Genomic DNA, 27,302 nt, shown 5'->3' on the forward strand with positions numbered 1-27,302 from the left:
AGATAGCTAAGATGTTATACAAAGAAGAAGCAACAAACGAGCCTGCAGGAGATGAAAATACATTAGAGAAATATTCAAAAATAATTACACACATACACACTACTAAATTCGGAAATAAGAAAACAAAGTTCAATCAATATGAGAACAACTGCGCAGCATAAGCAATACATGTACAATCTTGTGCAAGCATCCCTGGAAAATTAATGCACCTTCTTGGTCAGGAAACGTAGTACTCCTTGACTTGAAAAGCAGCTCAATTTTTTTTCCAGAAATAATCATTTTCTTGAAATTTGAAAATGTTCAGCTTGGTTTCCCCATGTCTTACCAAATGTAAACAGAAGATCCAAAATGCGCATTTATATAATTCATATCATCATTTTCCTCTGGATGAAATATCTTGGTTCCCAAGACAAAACAACCAGCCTCCAATGGGTGGTCTTAAATTTATAACTCGAGGAATCATGTTTGTTATGATCTATAGTTCCAAAATTATAATGGTATTAATGATTAGCTATTGCATGATTTAAACCACTCCAGTTATCATGAATACAGAAATAAGGGTAATGACCTATAGGAAGCACAACATGTTGAAAGGCAAAAATATAATCATTATCCCCAACACCCCCACAGCTCCACGGAATATTCACCGAGTATCCTTTCGCATCCACCATTCCAACCTGTGAGTTGTAGAATGAACTATTATCAGTTGATGTCACATCATCAAACAATATACAAACTAGCAAAAGTTAAAAGGGGCTTAATGATGGCATGAGATGAGCAATAGTAATGAAAAAAAAAATCCTAAACATATGTTCTTTTGCATATAAATGGGTCTGCAAGTCCAATAACAAACAGAAACAAATATCACAAGCAGGTTTTTTAAGACTGAAGCATAATGGTCTTCAGGGAGACCACATTTATGAGAAGTGTCATTGTAAGATTGCACTTTTTTTTTTTTTTTGTCGGCATAGGGTGGTGAGCTAATTAGCCAACCCCAGTTGATCCATACATCCAGAATGATCATTAATTTTGGAAGCACCAGATGTTGGGAGATTGGATATGACATGAAATGGATGCATGGATACAATAAATCTTGAAAAACAGGAAATTATACATCTAGGATGCAACCAAAATAAATATTCTTTTCTGTTATATGCTTAAAAAAATCCAATAAATAATTAACAGCAGAAAATTCGGTAAATAATTAACAATATAATAAGAACGAATTCAGCAAACATTTATAAATTGCTAGACATAAATGCAGCATCTAACATTCTGCTGTACTGGAACTACATATGCAGCCCCTAGCAAGTCCGCAACATAATGAAAAGAAGATAATGCAATAATAAGAAAATATGCAGCAAAAGGGGCAAAAAAAAAAAATTGAACAATCCAACAACAAAATTAACAAATACAAAAGAAAGAATCAAATAAAAACAAATCAGCAAGCCAACACCATGAAATTCTGTTGTTCACAAATTAAATATGAAACATAAAAAAATTTCCCCTCCTTTCTCAATCAGCAAGTATCCATTCCCTCTCTTCCCTCTTCCCTCTTAAGTGGGATTTAGGATAGACATATAGAACAGGAGAGAGAATGGGTGCCAGATTCCAACTTAGTTTAGGTTATTGGACCCAGACACAAATTCTTATTGGACAAATGCAAATCTGGGTTCAAAACCAACTTGACCCCAGCCAAATAATGCACCATTAAGTATCCTTGAAGTATCCAAGAGAATGGTGGAAGCATCTGGATGTATCCTAGAAGTATCGAGCCCCAATTTAACTATAAAATAATCAGGATGGTTATTTGCCATACAGGGCATACTATGGCTGTATCAGACCCATGTCCATATCTGATATGTATCGAATTCTGCACAGCACCTGTCATGGAGAATCGTGCATATTAGTTGCTGGTGGAAACTCAGTCATCTAAACTGTCTTCCCAATTGGCAGATCAATCTCCATGAGACCTTGGGATAATGCCAAGATAAAGTAAACGAGGACAGTAGGATATGACAGGAATTGGGCAGAGGTTACATCAGTAAAAGATTAGTACTGAAACCACAATCAACGCACATGAAGCTCGCTTGGAGTTTGCATGCACGAGGAACTTTCCCCATGCCACCCTGCACTCAGCCAATGCAATGGAGCTCGTGGAAGTGAGCAAGGCCTTGATGACAAGAACCTTCCCTGCAACCATCCTTCCAGAGAGCTCAGTGAGAGTTAAATTTAATAGTACAGGGGTCAAAAACACCTACAAGGAGGATATTATTTGCATCTGGAGTAATGGGCCTAGTTGGTTTAGGGTGTCTAGTGCCCATGCTAGTGTAATGGGCCTTGACAAAACATAAGCATAAGTAGTATATTTCTGTGCAAGTGTTAGCACAGGCTGGGCAGTCATTCAAGCAATGGTGGAATTGACCTCAAACATCTTGCAATTCCTAGATTCCTAGATGACCCACTCGTTGTAGCAGATTTTACACACATCCATAGCTCTAGTAACTAGCAAGAGTACAGGTCTCTCTCTTAAGCTGTTGGTTTTCATTTGATAATTCTTAATTTCAATAGAAACATATAACTTTAAAGATAATTCATTTGGCAATTGATACTTGCAATCACATCTTCCTTTGATGATCTGCATTAGCATGTTTTCATCACTTTCCAATGCACTTACCCTTCTAGCTCACAATTGTCAGCTGTAGCATATTAACAGTACAACCTAGATAAATTTACAACTAATTTATATCGGAAATGATACTTGCAATCTTGTCTTCCCACAACTTGTTCTCTTTGATGATCTTCCCCGCGCAGTTTTCATCTTCTTTCAAAACCCTTGTCTTCTATGTAAGCTAAGCATATGTTCCCTTCCTAAACTAAAAAAGCCATGGAAATATTGAAAAAAGAAAATCTTGCAAAAAATAAATCTTCAAAAACCACAATCCATTTTTATATAATAATATGTATGTGCCACCCAAAAATTAACATGTAAAGGTATGGGGATTTGTATTATGCTAGTAGCTTAAAATTCATCCATGTTGTGCCATACCCATTATGATATCATTCAACATGGTCTAGCATGCAGCAGCAAACTAAATGGCCATCTATATTATAAAAGTAAAAGAAACAACTAAATGGCTTATAAAAAGAAAACTAATGATTGTAAAGTAAGAAGTCTTGTTATGTTAATAGATAGAACAAGTGACTACAGGTCTAGAAATCATAACTCAATTGATAAACATGACAAAACAAATTTCCATTGTGTTTGCATGGATCACATTCTAAAATTCATAAAAACATGTTAAAACATTGAGCATGGATATTTTAAGATGCTTGACACAACTACATAAAATTTTAAGCTTAATCTGTAAATGCAATCATAAACAGCCTGGCATGGTCAATTCAGCTCCAGATGCCAAAGATCAAATGAGTCCAATTGTCCATATATATTTCATTATTTGGAAAAAAAAATCAGTAAATGGTTACCCTAGATTAATCTACAGCCAACTTAATAGAGTGATAATTGACTAGTTAGGCCACCCCTAGTTGTTTAAGAAAAATCTTATGATGATTACAAAATGAAAAAACTAGTCCAACATAACAGCTAATTAACTGATTTTTTTTTATCTATGAATAAAATATATCATAAATCAGTTAATCAAACCTGTCATAACCTTCCCATGGATCCTATGTTTCATTATCTATAATCTCTTTTGTTGAAGATTACTAGACTTACAATTCATACTATTATCTATGAATTATTGGGCTTTGCCGATTGATTTCATCTGTAACTAGGCCTTCATGATGGGTTTCTAACCCACTTATGGTGCATCAACAACTTAACAGTGGTCAACAATCCATAAGAGTACTCTAGCCATCAGCCTCAAATGATGGTACATTTTAATAAATGGCACGTAGTTGGATATGCTAAGCTGTGTGCCCTCTGTCCTGCCATCTCCTTCTACTCCTCTCCCTTCTAATCACCCAATTCTGATTTTACTTTGAACTACATTTTACCACTTTGGGTCTCAAGCGAATGCCACTATCAAGTCAAGAAAGTCAACAATTTTGAACAATAAGTACCTCATAAGCTGCTCCAGTCCCAGGATAGAACCTTCCACCCTCATGTCGATGTAAAGATACATATAAAACCTTGAGAAAAAAAAAAGAATAATACAGCATGCAATCAGCCTATTGCAAAATCAGCTAGATGAAACAGGTTATAATGTAAACAGTTAATAAGGGCAAAATTAATTACACAAATGAATTTAAGAAATTAGATAGGAATCTTTGCTTATAGAACATTTCATTTACATCCACAAAGAAGATCTTGTACAGTAAAAGATAAACTAATATTTGATAGAAAATGAAATATACAAAAAAATAGAGCAGATGAGGAAAGGTGGAGAAAAATAAGTCAGGTAGTAGATGGTTGGATGGACAGGTATGCTTGTGTCCCGACATCAAGGATGGTCTGGCATCCCAGGACATCAATTTTTTCTAATTTATTTTTATTTTTAGATTTTTTTCCCCTCTTCTTTCTTGTTGTTACTGGTTCCTCCAGTCTGCCCAAGTACCATACTGACCGGCAACTAGAACAGGAAGTGAACCATTACCAAGACTTTATCCTTGTTCCACATAGCAAATGGAGAAGGGTGGGAGGACAGGTGCCGGGGCAAATGTATTTATGACAATAAGCAAATGTATTTATGACAATACATCTAATTCAAATCCCTACTACCAAGGAGTATCTACTGAATGAACTTGAGCTGAACTACTTTAACATAAAGATAACAACATTACACGATGGAAAAAAGCTTTTTCACGTATGACAAACCGACAACAAATTCATAATGATATTGATGAAATAATGCTTTTAAATATTCGATTTAGTTAGCTCATGTACAGGGAGATGCTCTTATAGTTAAACAGCCATGAAAAAAAAATTCAAAGAATGTGTGCTGGCGGAAAACTTTTCTACATATAATGGATCATTTTAACAGATAATCAACTACAGAAAGACCACATCAACAGCCAAACATATGCGTAGAGATCACTACATGCAAAAGCACATGCCAACATGTGCTAGACACATCACAATGGCTTAAAATCTGCTCCATCAACCCATTGTTCTTCCAATAAACTTTTAAACCTTCATTTTTCTTTTGGAAGATATGTTATTCCTGAAGGAAAGATCGCACGCCCGATCGACAGAATCAAGGTGCAGCGAAATTTAAAAATTTGATCCGGCATGCGATCCAATCGAAATCGCATCTCGATTTGTGCCAGATCATTCATGAATAGATTAGAAAAATTTAAAATAATTTTAAATCTGATTATTATCATGATGATCACATCATCACCTTTGCATGGGTAGTGAACACCGCAGTCCGATGATTGTGGAGTTGAGGTTCGTTGTCGAGCCGCACACGTGTCCGACCTCTATAGGTATCCACTCAGACTCGGACTAGGACTCTTTCTCCGACTGCGATCCGCCTTCACCTAGGTAGATCAGTAAGCTCCTGGATCAGCCTTCGATCAGATCTCCGGTAGAACCTTGATCAACCCTTGATTGCAGCCTTCTTCCTCCTTCTCGCAGATCGACCAACACCCGACCCTTCGAGCACTTCAGGTGGATCAGCCCAACACCTTTGGGCGTGGGAGAGGAGAGTAGAGAGAAGGAGGAGATGGCGTGGAGATGAGAGGAGAGCTTTAGGGTTTCGAATGAATAAACCTTATGGCAGGGGGGGCCCTTTTATAGAATTAGAAACCTAAGAGTCCCAGGGCTTTAAGTCATCAAATGACTTGAAGCAAAAGGACTCTCATGCAAGTGGCGCCCCCTCCCTCTCATTTCCGCGTCAATTCTTCGTAGAAACTCTATGAGAAAAATCATGGAGTGTGCTCCATGGATAAGATTGTAGGCGCCCCATCTATCCTCCCTAGGGCTGAAAATGGTTCGGTCGGTTCGGTTTTAAGTGATTTTTTAAAATCAAACCGATATTTTGGTTTAAGAGATTCCTAAAACCAAATATTTGACTAAACACAATCAACTTCTTCGATTCGATTTTGTATCGGTTCGATTTATTCATGTAGCTTTTCCAATTATTTGAACGGTTTGAACAGTTTTTTGGTTTAGGCGAGTTAATCGATTTGGTTACTATTTTTTATTCCTTTATTATGGTCTATAAACAAGTCTAATTTGATCCAAATTGGATTAAAATAGGACCAAACCGACATTTCAGATTCTTAATTCATATAAAGTACATAACCCAACTTTGAACAAATATGTAACATGAGTATATAAATATATGAAGCATATAACATAGGTATATATATATATAAACATATAAAACGATGACATTTTAATTTCGGTTCGGTTCGGTTTCAATGGATCACATAAATCAATAAACCAACAACCAAACCGACATATCGGTTTTTCTATTTTATTCAACCAAACCGAACCAGTTAAACCGCCAAACCTTTATATTTGGTTCAGTTCGGATTGGGTTGGACGGTTTAGATGGTTTGAACGGAATTTTTTACACCCCTAATCCTCCCGCATGTAAATTTGAACTCTTCAAATTTAAACTTGAATTCAAATAGGATGATAACCTTTATCCTCATCCACAAGGGGATAAGTTCCCTTTAAATTTAAATGGTGCTTTATCCTCATCTCAAATTTGAACTCTTCAAACTTAAAATCAAATTCAAATGGGATAAAGCCTTATCCTCTCATCCTATCCACAAGGTCGCTCCATTTGGGCATCCCACCTTTTCTCTCCCGATGTCACATAAAGAAAAATGTGGGGCACCAATAAAAATGTGGGGAGCCAATTTATTAAGGCGCCAATAAAGCACCAACTATTGGCGCCCCATCCTTTAATTCTTACATGGGTGGCTTCAAGGACTTCAACTCTTGGTGTCCAAACGAGCTTGCTTTGATTTGGTCAAGGCATCAAGCCCTATCAAATAGGAAATCCAAATCAAGGAAAAACTGGGTTTAATCATGTGCTAGTATGATTTTCTTAAACCCAAAATTAGGATTTAATTAATCCTAACCCAATCAGACTATGCTAGCCTAATTGTGCAATCCTAGACCAATATCCTTGTTTGTGTGATCCCATAAGTTTAATTCTATTTGATAGTGGGATATATTATGATCTCTATCATCAATATCATCGAAATCCTTTTCGATGGATTGAAAATCCTTCCAATTCAGCCAATTTAGAATTATCGATCATCAAAATAATTCTAATTGATCCCACGATTCACCAATGACACCTAGCAGTATGTAGTAGTAACCCATCAAAATCGAATAGTTGAACCTCTAGGTGCGGTTGCTGTGTGATTCAATTCTTCTATCGTGAGTTCCGACAAGACATAGGTTAAGGATAACTCGTCAAACCTGATTTTTGTCATATGTTGATTCAATCGACTCGAGTCCGTTGTGAAACCTTATGGAAACACCTTTCCATTATTCACACTGCCATGGTCATGGGTTTCAGGACTCAATGTCATGATCTATATAGGACTACTCATCTATTGAGGTCAATAAATCCCATTTGGTGCACACCCTATTCCTACAATAAGTCTACTGTAGCCAACATATACCTCAAGACTCCGTATGACTAGGAGATCAAGTTATGGTGTAGTCAAACCTAGCACCCTCACTGTGAACAGTCGAGGCACCGCAGGTTTAAGAACTAGACACACTACCGTAGCATCGAGTTAATCAATGACGAGAAGGTAGACATCCTAGCGACTACTCGTGTTTGGTCATGTTCAGTACCTTTGTTCCTAACAAACACTTGCACTCTCGCTCTGGTGTCTCCACACCATAGATTCAAGATCCATCTATCCCAAGAAAGCGATGGTGCACCAATCTCTCCGAATCAAGCACCGTCCCCATGATGATCTTACGATCGGAACAGTTTATGAATTAATTATTAATGACATATGTCTCAAATTCTCAATCAAGGTTTGCTGAACCGGTACCGCCGGCCGTTTCGGCCGGCCGGTGGTACGGTTCGGTATGGTTTCAAACCGTACCGAACCGATGACCCGAATTGGAAGAAGAAAGTGAGAAATTGAGAGAAATAGAGAGAGAGAAAGAGGAAAAAAAAAGAGGGAGGGGAAGGAGCCGACGGGGCCGCCGGACGGCCTCCGACTGGCCGCCGTGGCCGTCGGAGGGTGCTGTCCATGCGCGCGGTGCCGCAGGCATGAAACAGGGGCATCGCGATGCCCATGTTTCGCAAATTTTTTTAAAAACGTGGTTTTAAGTGAAGTCGGCAAACGATTTGCCGGCTTCACGATTTTTGTTTTTTTTTAAAAATTCTTAAGTCGGCAACCCAGTTGCCGACTTCATAAGTTTAAAATAAAAAAATAAATAAAAATCGAAATAGACGACGTCTGTTTCGAAAAAGAAGAAGGGGGCGGAGTCGCGGAGGGGCTCCGCCCGCTCGACCGCCCTCAGGCCGTCGGCGTCGGCTCGCCGGCCACCGGAAGCCTCGCAACGGAGGCACCGTCTGTCCGGTAGGTTCTCCACCCCCCTCCGAGCGCTCTCTCTCTTTTTTGCTCTCTTGAAAGCCCTATTGGGCGATACGGGGCTCGGAAGCCCTCTGACGGCCGCAGCCAGCCACCGCCGGCTCCCACCTCCCTCTCTTCCCTCCCCTCTTTCTTTCTCACTTTCCGTTCTTTATTCGTCGGTACCGCCGGTGTACCGATTTTACCGACCGAATCGTGCCGGTTCTCCGCCGGTGCGGTACGAGATGGGGTGTACCGACCGGTTCGGCACGGCATGGCAAACCTTGTTCTCAACACTTGAGAATATGTGTCATTATATCCATGAACTCAATGGACGATTCATAGACACTTAAAAAACACAAATATGAATGAAAATAAATCCAATTTTATTAATTTATAAGTCAATATTACAAAATATGCTCTAAGAAAGTTATACAAGTGTCAGCCAATCTAGGACATACATCTAACAATGCCATCCATGACGAATAACACAATTTGGCTAGCCATGAGTAGAGCCCATGGTGCACTGAACCACCTCGAACTGGGCGGTTTGGGACATACCGAACTGAACCGCTCAAATATCGAGACAATTCAGCCCAATGAATCATCGAACTGATGCAAACCGCTCTGAGCCGAGTGTTTTTGGAGCGAAAATGGCAAACTAAGCAATTCACACCAGTTCAGTGGCTGAACACTCCCCTTAAATAAGTGAAGAGAGAGACCATGAGAAGCTTCATTTGCTTCTCACGCCTCCTTCGAGATCCACAAAAATCTCTCCAATAAACACATACTACAAAAAGAAAATACTAGATTAAAGCAATTTTGAAGGTAATCTCACTCTTCCTCTCTTAATTTCTTTGTTTTTTTCTTTTCTTAGGCCGAAATCGACAACAAAAATAGAAAAATAGACCATACCAAAATTTTTCATTTTGATATAATTTCATGATATGTTATAGATCTATGGATGATCTATACAATAAGACAAATCTTTAATTTTCATTAAATCTATAATTTTTAAATTAAAAAAATAGATAACAAATTTTAAAAATAAAATAAAGATCAGAAAATAAGTATAAAATTAGAAGGTTGTTTACAAGCATGTAAGCTACTCTTGATCTAAATTTGGTGTCCGTTTATTCAAATTTAGATGTAATCATGCATATAGTGGCATAGATCCAAATTTGAATAAAATTGAGAAATAAGTAGCCTTTGATATATGCCAACGGACATAGAAAAATATATATAGCAACCATTACAGGGTTCTACATGGATCAAGCTCAAATTAAGTTTTTTGAGTTTTTAAACTAAATAATTTTAAATCTAAAAATATTAAAAATGTATAATTAATACAAAAAAAGAAAAATTAGTACAACATATTAGATAACTCAAAAGTATTTTTTGAAGTAAAAAATATATTTTTTGAATTTATGATATTTAAAATTATTTTGATAAAAAATTATTAAAAATATATAAGTCAAGAAATTATGAAAAATTAGTACAATGTATCACATAATTCAGAAGTACTATTTGAAGTAGAAAACATATTCTTTTAATGATAACAAAACTTTACAATTTATAAATAATTAACAAATTGACATGGTTAATAAACCTCTAGGAATGGATCCATCAAGGAAAAATAAAAACCCAAGCATGACATTGGTTGGGATCATGGACAAATACTCTTGAATCAATATCACTCCATGTGCAACTGGTGCAACATAGAGTTCAATGGAGGGGCAACCAAATTGAAGCAGCATCTAGCTGGTGCTATCTCAACATATCTATATACTGAAAATATCCACAAGTGGTCCGACAACTGATTAAAAAAAGCACTTTACTGGTTTTAAAGCAGTAAAGAATAGGGTTGCCAAGAGAAGGTGGACTGCCAAACTGTAGAGCCACCTTTTTATTGCTCTACAGATTCAAAGTAGGGGTGACAATTGGGTCGGATCGGGTCGGGTCAATACGGATCGGGCCAGAAAATCGTCAACACAAACTCGACCTATTTATTAAATGGATCAAAAATTTCAAACCTGAACCCAATCTATTTATTAAGTAGATCACCTGACGTGATCCGTTTAATTCATTTATTAAACAAATTAAATTAGGTTAAATAGGTCGGGTTAAATGGGTTAGAAATAGTTTAAGTAGGTTTTAAACAAGTTAAACAAATCTTAAACGGATTAAACAGATCAGATTAAATGGATCAGACACAGATTAAATAGATTTTAAGCCGATTAAACTGGTTAAACAGATTATCTAACTCAACCCGACCTAAATATTAAACAGATTAAATGGATTAGATATCTAAAATCCAAATCTGACCGAAATATTAAACAGATTAAATGGATCGATCTACTTATGATCCAAACCCATTTAGCCTAAACCTAAACCTGTTTATGGTGGATCAAACACGGATCGGGTTGGCGGGTTGAGTCATATTTTGTCGGCCCTAATTCAAAGGCCTTTACTCTAGATGACAAGGCACAAATCCAAGCTATCATTTAGGTGAGCTTGGATGATCTGTGGTAGTATGATGAGGTGGCTAGACATAGGACTTGATTTAGACCGTCACATCACAAGCTGAGCTCTGATTCTTCGACCAATGAGACAAATCCAAAGTTCAATAGGACCTCCTCACTTAAGGAGGCCATCGGTAGAGATGGTGGCCATATTGTATTTATGCTAGAAGCTTTTGAAAGAAGGAAGAAGTCCTCCAAAGAGATTCTACCACGAACCACCATTTCATGATTTAAATAAAAAAAGGATATGTGGCGAGCTATTGGATCCTGATTTTAATTCCGTCGCATCCTAATGAATGCGGCAAACAACATGCACCATAGCTTTGTCATTTCCTTTATACAGGCTACCAATTTGAATGTCGATCCTCCAGGATCGAAGAACATCTACAGTAAACTTCTTGACAACAATAAGAATAAGCTATAAAAGTAAACTACATCATACTAGAGCAAATGGCCCGCATATGGACTAACAGTAATATGTGATGGTTGGACCAGTCCTATCAGATGGAGTATCATCACCTTTTTGATATCCTATACATGAAAAAAAAAATTCAAGTCAATGCATGCTTTTGGTCAGGTGCATGACACCATATGCATCCTTGATTGATGATGTGACTAATCCAGTAGGAGAAAAAAAATGTCGTGTAGATCATCACTTATAATGGGCCACAATAGATGATCATTAGGAAGATCCTAATGGAGCAACACCACATATTTTCTGAACTCCATGTGTTGTACATTATATCGACCATCTTTTAGTGGCTACTACCTCTATACAGTCTATAGCACCTTATGGATCAGATTTTGCTATCGACATATTCAGATGGACCCCTCCATAGCCGTATTATTAGTTAGAGAATATCTTTCAGAGCCAAAGCTTCGACGAGAGATCCTAGACTTATCATAACACAAAGCGCGCACCTTATGGGATGAGCATGCAGATTACAATGCTGATTGGTTATAAGGGTGGGCTAATATGCCTTATGATTATACTGATGATCCGGACATCCATAAGAGACATCGCCACTCGACGAGATTCTAGATGTTGGTATGTATGTTATACTTTAAATACATAAAATTAAGTGTATCATTTTAAGTTTTGTATCCAACTAATTGATTTTAGGATATTTCATGCTGCTTCTCCTAGCATGCAAAGCTAGGATTGTGGGTTTTTTTCTTTACATTATGCTTTCGGCTTGATGCTAACACAAACTTTACGGGGTAGCAAACCTAACGATATAAACTTTTCAAGTTTTTGCCTCTCCAAAATAGTATTATTTCAGTGCAATGTCATGGTGACACCAAAAATTCACTACGAAACATAAAGAAACATCATTTAAGGTGTACTGGTAGAAACATCAAAAAACATCAAGAAACATCAAATGAGACTTAAAATCATTCAAACTACCAAAAAAATTCATTACTTTTCATTAAACCTTAAAAAATGAAAAAAAAAATGGCGTGTCGATTCAGAACTGGCACTCCATAGTGTGCCCTGTGTCCATAATGTATCGAACCGGGTGCATACTGGTAGAAGTCCCAGTAAGGGATCGGCCAACCTTGTTACATACCAAGCATTTTGTTACCATCAAACAACTAAATACTGTATTACCATTTAAATTGATTTATAACATGATTAATTAACATTTTAACTGTTTTAATATAATACTATTCATTCAATTATTTCATATTATCCATATGAAAACACTAAATAAATACATTCAACAATTCCAAATTTTACCAAATACTCTATATTGCATGATATATGTTTATGTCTTGCTTTATTTTTTCCTTATATTTAGTTTTTCTTGACTTTTCTAAATGAAACTATAAAAATAAAAACTTGACGGGCCTGACTGAAACTAAGACTAGAACTTCAATCTCAAATTTACATTTAGTGTATTTCTTACTGAGCAAACTACTAGTGCATGATCCACTTTCACTTTAAGAGTGGATATTATGGTTTTATATTCTTCCATTTTTCATTAACAATGTCCAAATTTGGTAAAGTTTCCTCATCACTACTCATTTAAACTAGCATATATTTTTTTTGAAAATTTTTAGTGATATATATATATATATGCCACCTCAACATTTTATGGCAACTTAAGTTTATAGCAAATCAAATCAAAGAGTATATGTTATTAGAGCAAACAATACCCATGTTACTACAATAAATGAAAAATCTCATATTAACATGTCCAATTGCCATATGATCCATATTACATAGTGTGCATATATCCGAGCAGCTAGCATTTAATGTTAAGCATCCATGGACCAAAACCTACTGTCCAACCAAGTTCATGAATATCCTTAACCAGATAAAATGTTAAAACTCAAGCTCTAGATCTCTTAGGTAGAATGAGCTAATAAAACTTTTAATTTCATTTTTTCACTTTGATACCATTTTGATGGGAATCAAACATAATACAAGGAAGACTTGCTAAGGTCCCATAGAATTTGGAGATTTTATGTCAGTGAATCGAATAAAAGGATATTGAGAAGAATTATTTGAGATGAAAGAGAAAAAGGATCATTGTGTTGAAGCAAAGTGATATACTAAAGAACATTTAGCAATCATTTTTATTCTGACAAGCTATGATGAAATATCAGGACCGCCTCATTTAAGGAATAAAAAGCATCCATGACATGAGAGATGGATTAAATCCCATGGTAAGACTTTAGTATGATGATGCATTGCAATCTGAAGGAGCATTTAGGAACCACGAATACTTCAAAGCAAGATTCATCATACCGATTGGTACCGTATCGTATTGGATGTAATATACCATACCGGTACCAAATCAATAAGCAGTCTTGTACCGTACCGACACTAAGTACATCTCATCATTTCATACCATACCATGTACCGATACTGTGCGGGGTCTGGTACCAACACAATGAACTTTGCTTCAAACTATGGACTTTGGTATTAGCCTACTATGAATGGTTTTTTTATATACATGCAGATGTATTTGTGTGTATTACACATGTACGTATAAAATATACACATACATCCACAAAGATATGCAACTTGTTTGACCACTCCAATTCACATGATTTTTTGGTGTAAGCAGTTCAAAGATAGCAGATCACATCTAATGGCTTGGATTGTCGATGCTGGATCCACATTGTCCAGTCAAGACCATCTGGATTTTATTTGAAACCCAATCAACAGGAGTCTAGTCCACCTCTATGTACAACAACACACACACACATATGTATAACAACACACACACACACACACACACGTACATACATACATACATACATAATGTATATGTATATGTATATATGTACACACATATACATATATACATAGACATATATACATATACATATACATACACACACACACACACATATACATATACATACACACACACACACACATATACATATACACACACACACACACACACACACACACACACACACACATACATACATACATACATATGATATTATATGCATGGCATGTATAGGATAACAAAATACATATAACATGCATATGTTTGTGTATATTGTATTCCTTCGCATATCCTATCCATATCTTAGCCCACTTTTTCAAGATTTATTATATTGAGGCGTATCTGTATCCCGAATCCATTTTTGTGCTTCATAAAGAAACATCTACAGCCTACGTCTACAGATCCCCATTACAAGCACTATGCTTCCTAACTGAACCTCAGGAGACTGTCTCCTTTTTCTTGATCATCTTGGCTATTTCTCCAGAATACTTGTTGAAAAAACTTGAAAACGAATATTCACATTTTTAAGACAGTGAATGATGGTATATCAAATTAATGCAGTATGGTTTATACACTGAATGGTGGTATATTAAGAAATATGTATCACATATCATGTCATAATCAAATTAATCATTTGTTTCTTAACCAACTTCCTTGAACCACTGCCCTCTAGCTCCACCTTTTCATTTCAGATTCTGTTTCTTGATTGACAATCTCAAGTCCTCTATGTAGCTTTAGCATTGTGTTCTCATTGATGGAAGGATGGGCTCAAAAGTAGAGATCTAGAAACAGAAAGGCAAGGGGACAATTGTTGATTTTGTAGACCTAAAAAAACTGTAGAAAACACTTAGCTCCCCTAGTTGCAATTATTTCTGCTATATCACAACATGAAATTATAAGTGTGACACTATATCCTGTTAACAATAGGGTGTACTTGTTTCCTCGCAAGAGAAACCTGAACTCAGGTCGACTCAAAAGTGAACACATAGGAATGTTTGCTTCACCTAAAGCTTGAATGCCAGTGATTAGAAAGCGAATTGTCTGCAATCATACACTAATTTACTGAGCCTGAATATGCTGGCCCCTTAGGAGTTCTTCAAGCTCTGGAAGGACTTTGGAGTGGGGCTTCAAAGTCAAGGTGGTAATCAAAGCGTTTAATATATTACTTTAATGCTCTTCCACTCACTCCTTTCTTATAAATGAGCCATTTAAGCAGAGTCTACATCATTATTATTCATAATGACTTCATGATAACTTTTGATGTCTAAAAATTGCAATCCTGGTGCACCAACATCCTGCAGAACAAACAGCAGAACTGGCCAAATCTTTGAGTCTGATAATGTGAAACAAACACCTTAACAAAAAAGTTCTGAGAACCTGTCCAGACACTTCTGACACTTGCGAGCAAAGAAGCATCCCCCTTGCCGTATGGATGTAATTTATATTTAGATTTAATGTTAGCCAATTTATCTATTTTCAATCATTTAATATTTTCTTTCAGCATCAGGAGAATTGGTCAAATATATTATAATATCTGCAAGATCATTCAACATATTGTGATGTAAAGTGAGCACCATGGTGCGCCGAACTAACCCGAACCAAACAGTTCGGGGCATGCCAAACCGTACTGGCGGCTAACCAGTGCGCTTCAAGCATCCGATTCAGAACGCCAGCGAAAATGGAGTGAGAGAGAAGGAAAGAGATGAAGAGAGAGAGAGGGAAGGAGAGGGGAAGGCCAAAGGTGGCCGGTGGTGGCCTGAGGCCGCTTGAGGGCCACCGAGGCCTCTGGAGCTCCATGGTCCTCTGTGAAATGCAAGAAAAGAGGGAGGGGGAAGGAAGGGAACAGGAAGGAGGGGAAGGTGGCAAGAAGGCCTAGAGGGTCGTGGGGAGGCCGCCGGAGGGTCGCGGGGAGGCCCCAGACGGCCCAAAAACTCTCCACAATGGCCGTGGGTTTGAAACAGAGGCGATGCCCTGTTTCATCATCTTTTTTTAAAAAAAAAAGATAAATAGTGAAGCCGACAATATTTTTTTTTTTTCAAAAAAGCCGGCTTCACTATTTATCATCTTTTTTAAAAAAAGATGATGAAACAGGGGCGTCGCCCCTATTTCGAACCCGCGGCAACCGTAAGGAGTTTTGGGACTGTCCGGCGGCTACAGCAGCCTCCGCGCCACCTTCCCCTCCCTCTTCCCTCCCTTCCCCCCTCTCTCTCTATCTCTCTCTCATCTCATTTTCTCTCACGGAAGACTACAGAGCCCAAGAGGCCTAGGCAGCCTCTATAGCCCTCCGATGGCCACCGCCAGCATCTCCACCGATCTCCCTTTCCCTCCCTCCCCCTCTATCTTTCTCTCTCTTTTTCTCTCTGGTTCATCCCTCGTTTCTATGTCGATTCGGGACCAATATAGGGGCATACCGACTTGTATCGCTGATCAGCTGGCACAAGATCTGGTTCCGAGTCAACAATCCTTGGTGAGAACCATTCCAATTAATAAATTTGTATTCTTCTTTTCTAATTAATGTTTTAAATCTATGTTACCTTGTTTGAAACCAAGAACTTTTTTTATAATTCTTTTTAAGTTCTTTTATAAAAGGAAGATAATAGTACTATCAGCAATGGTTACAACATAAACTAAATGTTCTATATAACTAACAAAACTATTAGTCAACTTTTCACACAAGAAACAGAATTAATCATGTAACTGCTCACCGATTTGTTCCCATCAAATATTTCTTGTGTACCATTGCCATGGTGTACATCCTGCAACCACCACCAAAATGCTAAGGTTGAGAACTTATAGCATGACTAGCATTACATGAATACATCTCTCTCATAAAATGGTTATGTATGGAGGCAACAGAGGCATCATACAACTAAATGTAAGATTTAACACTGAAGCACAGAGAGTCCAAGATAGTTTAATATTACCCAATCAACAATTAATACTTTCTTGGCACCTGCACTCTGTGCTGCTAATGCAGCAATTGCTGCATTATTATGGAGGCAGAAACCCATGGCTTGTTTAATACCTGCGTGATGCCCGGGAGGCCGAACCTGATTTATAGATCACATTGTCAGCACTTCTGCAAACTAGTAGCCGCAAAATAGCAAATAATTTAAATATTATGCAACCATGGTCCAAATTGTTATGCCGATTCAAACTACTTGGCTATAAGCCAATAACAAAATAGAACATCTAAATTTAATTTGCAATGGAAAAAAGAGTGAACATACCAGGGCAAAACCATTCCTGGCATGACCGGACATAATTGTGCGAGCAAGATCTGCACAAAGTCCTGCTGCAAGTCTCGCAGCACATGCTGAATGTTCATTGGCATATGTGTCTGGAGTGAAGTAGCTGTCAGTTGGATCCAAGTAGAAGTCATCATATTTAATGTCATATTCAACCATATCTATAGACTATAAATAAAAAGCTCATGAAAGCAATAGCATTCAATATTATCATCATCATCATCTCTCTTTACATATGAATAACCATCCAAAGAGACTCCTCTAAGTTGAGAAAACTCCATGCAAGGATTCCACGTTTAACTTTTTGCTACAATCAGCTGTAAATCTGATGTAAACCTAAAAGGTCAATCAGTGGATAGGGGAACAACCTTATCAGTCACAGTTTTAAGCTGAAGCAATCCGAGACCAACCCTCCAAACTTCCCATTAGTCTCACAGAATCTAGATAGAGAGTCAAACTGAAGACAGTCTGATTGATCAGAATGTCATAAATTCTACCAAGATCAACCTTGAGCAATTAATAAACCACGTGAACTAGTAGATTAATTGACCATCCATTAGAAAGTGTTGGCTTGCCCTAGAATACAGGCGCTTAATGTCAAAAGTTATTCTCATGTGATTGATCAATTAAACTAACTCGTCGAAATTTTCGATAACTGCTTTGGAAACTTAAGGATGACAGATAGTATGATGAAATATAGAAAGGTAGTACCAAAGACATGGAGTAGAATAGAGCAAAGACCTAAACAGAAAGAACAGAAGGTAAAAAATCTGAGAGAGTTATGATGGAGATATGGAAGCAGGGATCCGGTTTCTCATTGTGCCTATGATTTCTTGTTTATAAATAATATCAGGATCATTTGTAAATAAATAAATAAATAGACTGAGATATGCACGCATCATATTTTCATGATTATATAAGCACATGAAATGAAAGTCTAAATCAACTAACAAAAACAGTAAGATCCAAAATACCTGGAAAGCATATCTCTCGTTTGTTGAACTGCTTCGATATGATCCAAGGAGTGGACCTGCAGAGAGAGAGAAACTTGAACAGACTATGCTATCTATAGAACAAGGAAGCTGCAAAGTAGGTAATACCCCAGTGGTTAAAACTTAAATTTGGGAGAACGTACTGGGTTTGAACTTCAAATCTTGGAGGGTGGTGCCCCAGTGTTTGGCTCAGGTAAAACAAAAGAGAAGCTCCATACTGAACTAACAATAATGAAAATGCATTCGATCCAGAATCTTTTATTAAAAAAAAAAAAAAGAACAGAAAATGTATAATCCAACAATCCTACCCATGGTTCAGAAAAACAAATGAACAAATTGTTCAACCTAAAGTTATTCATATTCTTGATCAACTTTTAGTTATTTGGGGCCTAATAACCTGGTCGACAATTTATATCAGAGGTAAATGAAAAAAAAAACTCAAGAAACTAGAAGAAATGGCTTACCATCAGAAGCGCTTCTTGTGTTATTTCTCGAGGAGGTATGAAGGTGCATTTTCCAGGAAATATTCCTAAAATGGGATTTCACTTTAGCCAAACAAGAACTTTAAGAGATAATACCGTAAGTACCAACATTAAAAGCAAAGTAAAACCAAAAACAGAAGAAATGAAAGCTGCAACAAATCTAAAAATGATTCTCCTTTAAAGCTAAAATTGCTAAAAATGACTGTAGTACCAGCGGCAGCAAGGCTAGCTGCAATTGCTCTCAGGCGATCAGGTCTCTCTGGGTGTGGATGTGATTTCATTTCAACCTAATTACAACAGTGTAGACAATGCCATCAGGAATCAAATCCTTAAGTCTTGATTTCTAGAGTCTCAACTGAATATATAGGCACAAACAATACCAGAATAAATACAAACACAAAAGCAACATTCACATACATATTCACATTGAGTGCAATAATCAGATGTTGATATCAGCAATCGAAATGATTGATTGTGAATTAAAATGCGAATTAAACATTGCCTCTGTTACATGACACAACAAAAGTAATTGCACACGACTGACACTGATGTGAATAAAATCACATGGCAACATGGACATGGGAGATGTGAGTATTTAAGAACATGTACATGCACATATTTCTAAATATGTATGGATAGATACACAACAAAATCAGTTTGCACTTCAAGGGTCAAAGAAAAATTTGTACATATTAAAAAAAAAAATAGTAAGAAAAGAGGGTAGACAAGTCAATGAGCAGAAGGTTACTTAATTTGATTTGAAATAGACAAGCCCCATGAAAACAAAAAAGAGGGATAAAGAAAAGCAACATGATGATGGAGAAGTTAAGGAGCCATGGGTGTTCACTGTTTAGAACTTTACATTTGATAAATTCATGGAATACTGCCTCCTACTTTGGTGCCAAGAGACAAAAATCCAGGTTGAGAAACAAAGGGGTAAGAAACCCACCTTTCCAAGAGATCAATGACGAGTCCAAAACTGGGAATAAAGCAAGCAAAAGCTCATTTATGGATAATTACAAAGCTATGAAATAATGGAGCTAAGGAGCATTGAACGGAACTTCTAAAAGTTAACAGAAAGGTGGATGAGATGAAGTTTGAGGTTTAAACCAATCGGTTCTTTCCTTGACCATTTAAGAAAAGAAAGATCCCAAAAGCTTAAAACAGAACATGGATGGGCACATGTATACGAAACCACAACGGTCTCTAGCCTAGGTGACATGCGGCTATTCCTCAAAACTTCTCAAAGGTGTCAACTTTTAAAAAATGGTTGGGGAAAGAACAGGCTTCACACAAGCCTGTTACATGCATAATGATGCCCATTTGCAAGCACTTGTTGGGGTATCTACAACTTAATCTAATGGCCCAAAGACCCTCTGCAAGTAATGGAATGTTCGGATTTTAACTCCACCAAATCAACATTAAAAGGTCTTGATCATTTAATGGTCCAGATTTATCACATGGACATATAAACATTCAATATCTGTTCCTCTTTTCAGATACGGGGGTCAAAGAGATTTAACTATCCAATGGCAAGCACACACTTCCTAAACAATCTGAAAATTAGGGATCTCATCCACCTAACAATGTGAAGCCCTTTCTAGAATTTAACAACTGCAAATGGTTGAGGACTGCAATAAAAGGTGTTTATTAACTTATATATAATCCAGTTAGAATCGGATCCCAACGTTTTTTGATGATATCAGTCTAGGTCCCTCATCTAATGGTGCCCATGGCCCCATGAATATGCCAGACCATAATCCAAATCAATCTCAATGACTCCCAGCAAAGGGTTTTATTATGTCAATAATCCACTGGGATTGGATTTGACTTCAATTCACACCTAAAAGGATATGAATTTACTTGTTTAGTGTAGATTGGCCAATATTTGAATTAAAAATAATTAAAGAACTGGATCAGATCTAATCCCAGTTGTTAATGAGAAGAGAACACATCCAATGGCATAGTGGGATCCCATTCCAATAGCTAGCTATGAACTTTGGATGATCCAATAATATAACTCAATAGTCTAACAATGCCCATGTATGAAATAGAGAAGCTTTGTGTTGATGCAAAAATCCGCCTGCGTCGGAGAAGCTGGAGTCGAAGGAGTAGCGGTCGCCGCCGGGACCTGCAAAAGAAGTCTAAACCGGAGTTGGGGTTGCTCCGGCAAAACCCTCCGACGCTCAAGTCAGTTCTCTGCCTCAACAAGAATGGAGTGCTCGAACGGAAATTTTAGCAGAGTTTTTGGGATAGAAATTAGAGCTTAGAGAATAACGTATCTGGGATCCCCCTTTAATAGGCGGAGGGGGCAACAGACTGATAGTGATGTTTGTAACCGTCTGGCAGTGGACTGCTCAGGGTCAGGAGGAGTTTGTTGTAAAGAGTAGTGGAGTGGAATCGTGGCCATCACTGGGACATGCCACGTGGAGTCTGTTGCGGGGAGTGGAGCGGCATCCGTTGTCGCGACTTGCCAGAGGGTGGGGGAACCGCGCGGTATCCGTCGCAGGAAGTGGAGCAGAATCGTGGCCATTATTGTGGTCTGCCAGGGAGTGATGGAGCCGCGCGAAATCCGTCGCAGGAAGTGGAGCAGAGTCGTGGCCGTTACTGCGGCCTGCCAGGGAGTGATGGAGCCGCGCGGAATCCATTGCAGGAAGTGGAGCAGAGTCGTGGCCGTTACTGCGGCCTGCCAGGGGGTCCAGGCCTGTCGGCCGAAGTTCGGTTGGGGTGTCTGGCGGAGAGAGGTGGCTAGCTACCCCTCTGAGAGGAGCTCGGATGCTGCAAATCCTGCTGGGTGCCTTAGGCGTTAAGGCGGCAGGCGAGGACCACTTGCCGTAGGAGCTCGAAGTCCGGCTCCCGTAGGAGTCCGGACGAATTCCTGCAGTCGAAGTCAAGGACGAAGTCCGGCTCTCGTAGGAGTCCGGACGAAATCTTCCTGCAGCCGGAGTCGGGGACGAGGTCCGGCTCCCGTAGGAGTCCGGGCGAAGTCTACCTGCAATCAAAGTCGGGGGCGGAGTCCGGCTCCCGTAGGAGTCCGTACGAAGTCTTCCTGCAGCCGGAGTCGGAGACGAGGTCCGGCTCCCGTAGGAGTCGGACGAAGTCTACCTGCAATTAAAGTCGGGGGCGGAGTCCGACTCCCGTAGGAGTCCGGACGAAGTCTACCTGCAATTGAAGTCGGGGGCGAAGTCCGGCTCCTGTACGAGTCCGGACGAAGTCTACCTGCAATTGAAGTCGGGGGCGGAATCCGGCTCTCGTACGAGTCCGGACGAAGTCTTCCTGCAACCGGAGTCAGGGACGAGGTCCGGCTCCCGTAGGAGTCCGGGCGAAGTCTACCTGCAATTAAAGTCGGGGGCGGAGTCCGGCTCCCGTAGGAGTCCGGACGAAGTCTACCTGCAATTGAAGTCGGGGGCGAAGTCCGGCTCCCGTAGGAGTCCGGACGAAGTCTACCTGCAATTGAAGTCGGGGGCGGAGTCCGGCTCCCGTAGGAGTCCAGACGAAGTCTTCCTGTAGCCGGAGTCGGAGACGAGGTCCGGCTCCTGTAGGAGTCCGGGCAAAGTCTACCTGCAATTAAAGTCGGGGGCGAAGTCCGGCTCCCGTAGGAGTCCGGACAAAGTCTACCTGTAATTGAAGTCGGGGGCGGAGTCCGGCTCCCGTAGGAGTCCGGACGAAGTCTTCCTGCAGCCGGAGTCGGGGACGAGGTCCGGCTCCCGTAGGAGTCCGGACGAAATCTATCTGCAATTAAAGTCGGGGGCGGAGTCCGGCTCCCGTAGGAGTCCGGACGAAGTCTACCTGTAATTGAAGTCGGGGGCGAAGTCCGGCTCCCGTAGGAGTCCGGACGAAGTCTACCTGCAATTGAAGTCGGAGACGGTGTCCGGCTCCCGTAGGAGTCCGGACGAAGTCTTCCTGCAGCCGGAGTCGGGGACGAGGTCCGGCTCCCGTAGGAGTCCGGGCGAAGTCTACCTGCAATTAAAGTCGCGGGCGGAGTCCGGGTCCCGTAGGAGTTCGGACGAAGTCTTCCTGCAACCGGAGTCGGGGACGAGGTCCGGCTCCCGTAGGAGTCCGAGCGAAGTCTACCTGCAATCAAAGTCGGGGACGAAGTCCGGCTCCCGTAGGAGTTCGGACGAAGTCTTCCTGCAGCCGGAGTCGAAGACGAGGTCCGGCTCCCGTAGGAGTCCGGGCGAAGTCTACCTGCAATCAAAGTCGGGGGCGGAGTCCGGCTCCCATAGGAGTCCGGACGAAGTTTACCTGCAATTGAAGTCGGGGGCGAAGTCCGGCTCCCGTAGGAGTCCGGATGAAGTCTTCCTGCAGCCGGAGTCGGGGACGAGGTCCGACTCCCGTAAGAGTCCGGACGAAGTCTACCTGCAATTAAAGTCGGGGGCGGAGTCCGGCTCCCGTAGGAGTCCGGACGAAGTCTACCTGCAATTGAAGTCGGGGGCGAAGTCCGTCTCCCGTAGGAGTCCGGACGAAGTCTACCTGCAATTGAAGTCGGGGGCGGAGTCCGGCTCCCGTAGGAGTCCGGCTCCCGTAGGAATCCGTCTGTCGTGAAGAATCTGGTCGACGCTGGTGGGGGCTTATCCGTCGGCAAAACTTGGGAGTGTTGCGGAGGCTCGGCCGCCTGAGAGGTTCGGAGAGATGTCGCCGAAGGTCGGAAGTCGGTAGAATCCCCGGAGGGTCACTCTTGTCACGAACTTCGGCTGGGGGGTATTTTATACCCAACACTTTGCTTGTTCAATGTCATAAGCAACAACCTCAGCAATCAACAAGTGTGTTAATCCATTGACAATCAAATAACAAAATCAAATCGTATGGTCGGTACGAGTGTTACCTGCACAGGTTCTTCCCATTCAGTGGCCTAGGATGATGGATGACCTAATGATAATACAACAACCAAGACTAAAGACATGGCCTAAACTGATGGCCCAGCATTAGAGCTCGGCAATACACAATAGCGCACCTTATGGACTTGGAACCATGGACTGTACTCCCATGCTACAACACATGAAGACAACCAAGTCTTCCCGAAAAGCCACTAAAACCCAATCAAGAACCCTCATCCATTATTAGTGTATGACTAAATATTTGGGAAGCTAATGGAAAGCATTGTGTATTTCTCTGGGTTATATATAATCCAAAAATAGAGCTAGATCAGGGCTTTTCTTTCAAGCAAAAAAAGAAAAGGGAAAGAGAGACTTATAGATGAGGCTTTTTGCTTTCTCTTGAAATCACATGAGCCCTTTCTCTCATAGTCCTGTTACCTTACCATTTTCCTTGCTCCTCGTTTCTTCATTTTTCAAAACATATATCTATGTGCATTACGTCTCAATGGTATGTAGAAGCTCAAAATCATCAACCCCGCATCTATTACAGGGTGCAGCCTCACCTAGTCCATGGGTTCCCAAAAATTTCTTGTTGCAACAGAGGTACGAACCATAGTAACTATCAAATCCGGATGAGCGCTGGCCCACCTATTTTACTGGTTCTTAAGCTCATCATGTCATAACGCTAGAGAACCATTAAAATCCATGGTAGCTCCACCATATTGTGATGCTGCACCATCCTATAGGCCCTTGAGTTCATCACACCCTCAACATTGGTGACTAAAAACATGGAGGTCATAGATCCTTAGAAACAAGGTGTTGTCCCAACTGTTACATGGGTTTCTAAACCTATTATGCTGTTTATCAAACAAAAAATCCATGCCATCATGGACCCTGTTCTCGCTATCCCTACAAAGCTCCATGGATTTCTTAACCCATCCCTATTTAGGGAGTGCCACTCCAAGGGCTCCTAACCTCATTCCCAGCATGCTCCATGGATACTAACCTTATGAAGTACTATCTGTCTTGTTACACGGGTGCTTATTCCTTTTGCCATGCCATAGCATGTGATTGTCCCACAAAACCAATCTGCCCACCCTTAGGACTTCACTTCCAATCAGCAATAGAAGTGGACCTAGTCCAGCCTAAGGCCCGTTGAGCTGGGCCTGATTTGGGTTGGACCTCGGGCTAGGTTTGAGATGGTTCAAGTCAAGTTTGGGCCTATAAATAAGGCTCAAAAGAATTTTGGGCTGGACTTCCGATTAATGCTTGGCCCAACCCAACCCGAGCCCGACCACGTCTAAAAATCAAGCCTGGAATTGGGCTCGAAGCCATCTTGGAGCTAGGCCCAAACCTGGCCTGAGGCCCAATCCGACCCTATATCCAACTAGGGCCATAAAAAGTGGGGAAATCTTTAAGGATCCAACCGACCTTGTCATGCTTCTTAGCCCTTGCAAGCAAATAAGAAGGGATTGAGGGACCAAATGAAGGGAACATCGAACACTTTGAAGGTATCAACGACTTTGTCAAGCATAATGGCCTAGATGAAGAGGACAATGGCATGCAATTGAAGCTCAAAGGGGATGTTGTGACAAGGTTTATCAAGATAGGAACAGAGGATAGTGAAGAAGCTGGAGGTACCAAGCTTGGAGGCGGTGATGGGGAAGGCAGTTCCATCAAGGTGGGTGATGGGGGAGATGTCGCCAGTGAGACAAATCTCAACTATACAGACATTGCTAGGATCGATTGTGGTGCCATCGCAAGTGAGGAGCCATCAACAATAGGTGATAGGTGCCCCTCTCTCTTCTCGCTCTAATCTCGGCCTCCGATAGAGGAGAGAGGAAGTTGGCGACGGCACCTTAGGTTTCGACTTGATTGGGTTTGGACCAAGCCTAGGCTCAAGCTCAAGTTTGGCTCAAGCTAGGATTTCTAAAAAACATCTTCAAGCTTAAGCCCAACCAAAAGCCCGAAAAGATTGCGGCTCAAGCTCAGTCGGGGGCATGGCTTGGCCCTGCCTAGCCAATACTAACCCTACTTCCAACATACATTATTATTTTTTCACACACCTATATATGTGATGGAGTTTGCTTTAGTACCATCATGCCTACCATTCATGGGCTACTAAATCCATATTTACAGCATCTAAAATATACTCATGAAATCTCATAAGTTAACGAACTAGGAACTAAGAACTTGTTAGGAGGGATCCCTCACAAGTGCGGAATATGGTTCCCCCGCCCAAGATCACTAACCCAGGTGACGATGTCGATACCGAAATAGATAGAAAGAAAAGATATAAAAAAGGACACAATCAGATACGTGGATCAGCCCAAGACTTACCTCCATAGGGCATGCAAGCTTCACTATGAAAAAAAATACAAGAGAAGATCACACTCTCAATTCTAATACATCAATCTCTCTCTCTCAACAAGAAGCACTCGACCCTTACAATGCTCTCAAAAAACCCAAGAGACTCTCTGCCGCTCTCTCTGCTCCATGGGCCGCCCTCCCGCTACACACCGCTCACAGGCCGTAAGGCTCTCTTAAAGACCCAAAGTCGAGTCCTGTCATGGTTCGCCGTACCGAGCCGAACCGCCCGATACGTGGCGTACCGAGCCGAACCGGCGCCTTACCGGTCCGGTTCGGATCTTTTTCTGAAAAATCCCCCCGAACCGCATCGAACCGCCCGATTCAGTCCGGTTCGCATCCAGACCACCCAAAACCGGACGGTATGGTCGGTTCTGTACCGGTTCGACGTGAACCGAACCGTGCCGACATCCCCCACGTGGAAAAAGTGGGGAGGGGGGAGGGGGTGGGGTCGGAGAATTTTTAAATGGCTGAGAGGCATTAGAGTTCTTTGAGAATTCTCAGAGAACTCCTGAAGCGTTAGAAAAAAAGAAAAAAACTCCATCAAATTGCAGGAGTGGTTCGAGGAGAGATTGATCTTTGATCGGAGGTAAGATAATGTGTTATTTTCTTAGTAAATATTTATTTTTTTTATTTTTGTTGTTAAAAATAGGATAAGAATGAGAAAGAATGAAAATAAGAGAAAATCATGCCAAAATCTTGTGATTTTGGTATGATTTAATTATATGTGATAGATCTTTGGAAGATCTACACGATGACACCAAAATTATTAATTTTCGTTAATTATATATTTTTTAAATATTTTTATATATTTATTTATTTAAAAATTAATAAAAAAAATTAAAAAAATCAGAGTTTGAGAATCATGTTTAGAATGATTCAAACTACTTAAATCTAATTTCAAAATTTTTTTTCAAATATTTAAAATTAAAAAATTATTTTTTAAATTATTTAAATTAAAAAATTTAATTATAAAATAAAAAATATATAAAAATAATGTTATATTTTAGTTAATTTAAAAATATTATTTGAAGTATATAACATATTTATTTTGAGTTTATAAATTTTAAAATAATTATTAAAATTATTTTAAAATTATA

General features: G+C 39.9%; 1 protein-coding gene across 8 annotated transcripts in view; it reads right to left on the bottom strand.

The window, feature by feature from the left end:
• Positions 1–27,302, bottom strand: part of LOC105032336 (histone deacetylase 15) — an 83,561-nt gene that overhangs the window by 28,269 nt on the left and 27,990 nt on the right. For 7 of the 8 annotated variants that reach the window (XM_010906761.4, XM_010906759.4, XM_029260991.2 and 4 more), the window contains 9 exons: positions 19,230–19,305; positions 19,001–19,065; positions 18,680–18,753; positions 18,519–18,574; positions 17,527–17,636; positions 17,221–17,346; positions 17,002–17,052; positions 4,084–4,152; positions 569–677 (listed from right to left, as the gene is read on the bottom strand). In XM_010906761.4, the coding sequence (XP_010905063.1) occupies positions 569–677; positions 4,084–4,152; positions 17,002–17,052; positions 17,221–17,346; positions 17,527–17,636; positions 18,519–18,574; positions 18,680–18,753; positions 19,001–19,065; positions 19,230–19,305 (736 nt within the window). Of the gene's footprint in view, positions 1–568; positions 678–4,083; positions 4,153–17,001; positions 17,053–17,220; positions 17,347–17,526; positions 17,651–18,518; positions 18,575–18,679; positions 18,754–19,000; positions 19,066–19,229; positions 19,306–27,302 lie in introns of all 8 variants that reach the window. The other variant, XM_010906760.4, reaches the window with a different exon arrangement.

The sequence above is a fragment of the Elaeis guineensis genome, chromosome 2 (genome assembly GCF_000442705.2).
Source record: "Elaeis guineensis isolate ETL-2024a chromosome 2, EG11, whole genome shotgun sequence".
Taxonomy (NCBI): domain Eukaryota; kingdom Viridiplantae; phylum Streptophyta; class Magnoliopsida; order Arecales; family Arecaceae; genus Elaeis; species Elaeis guineensis.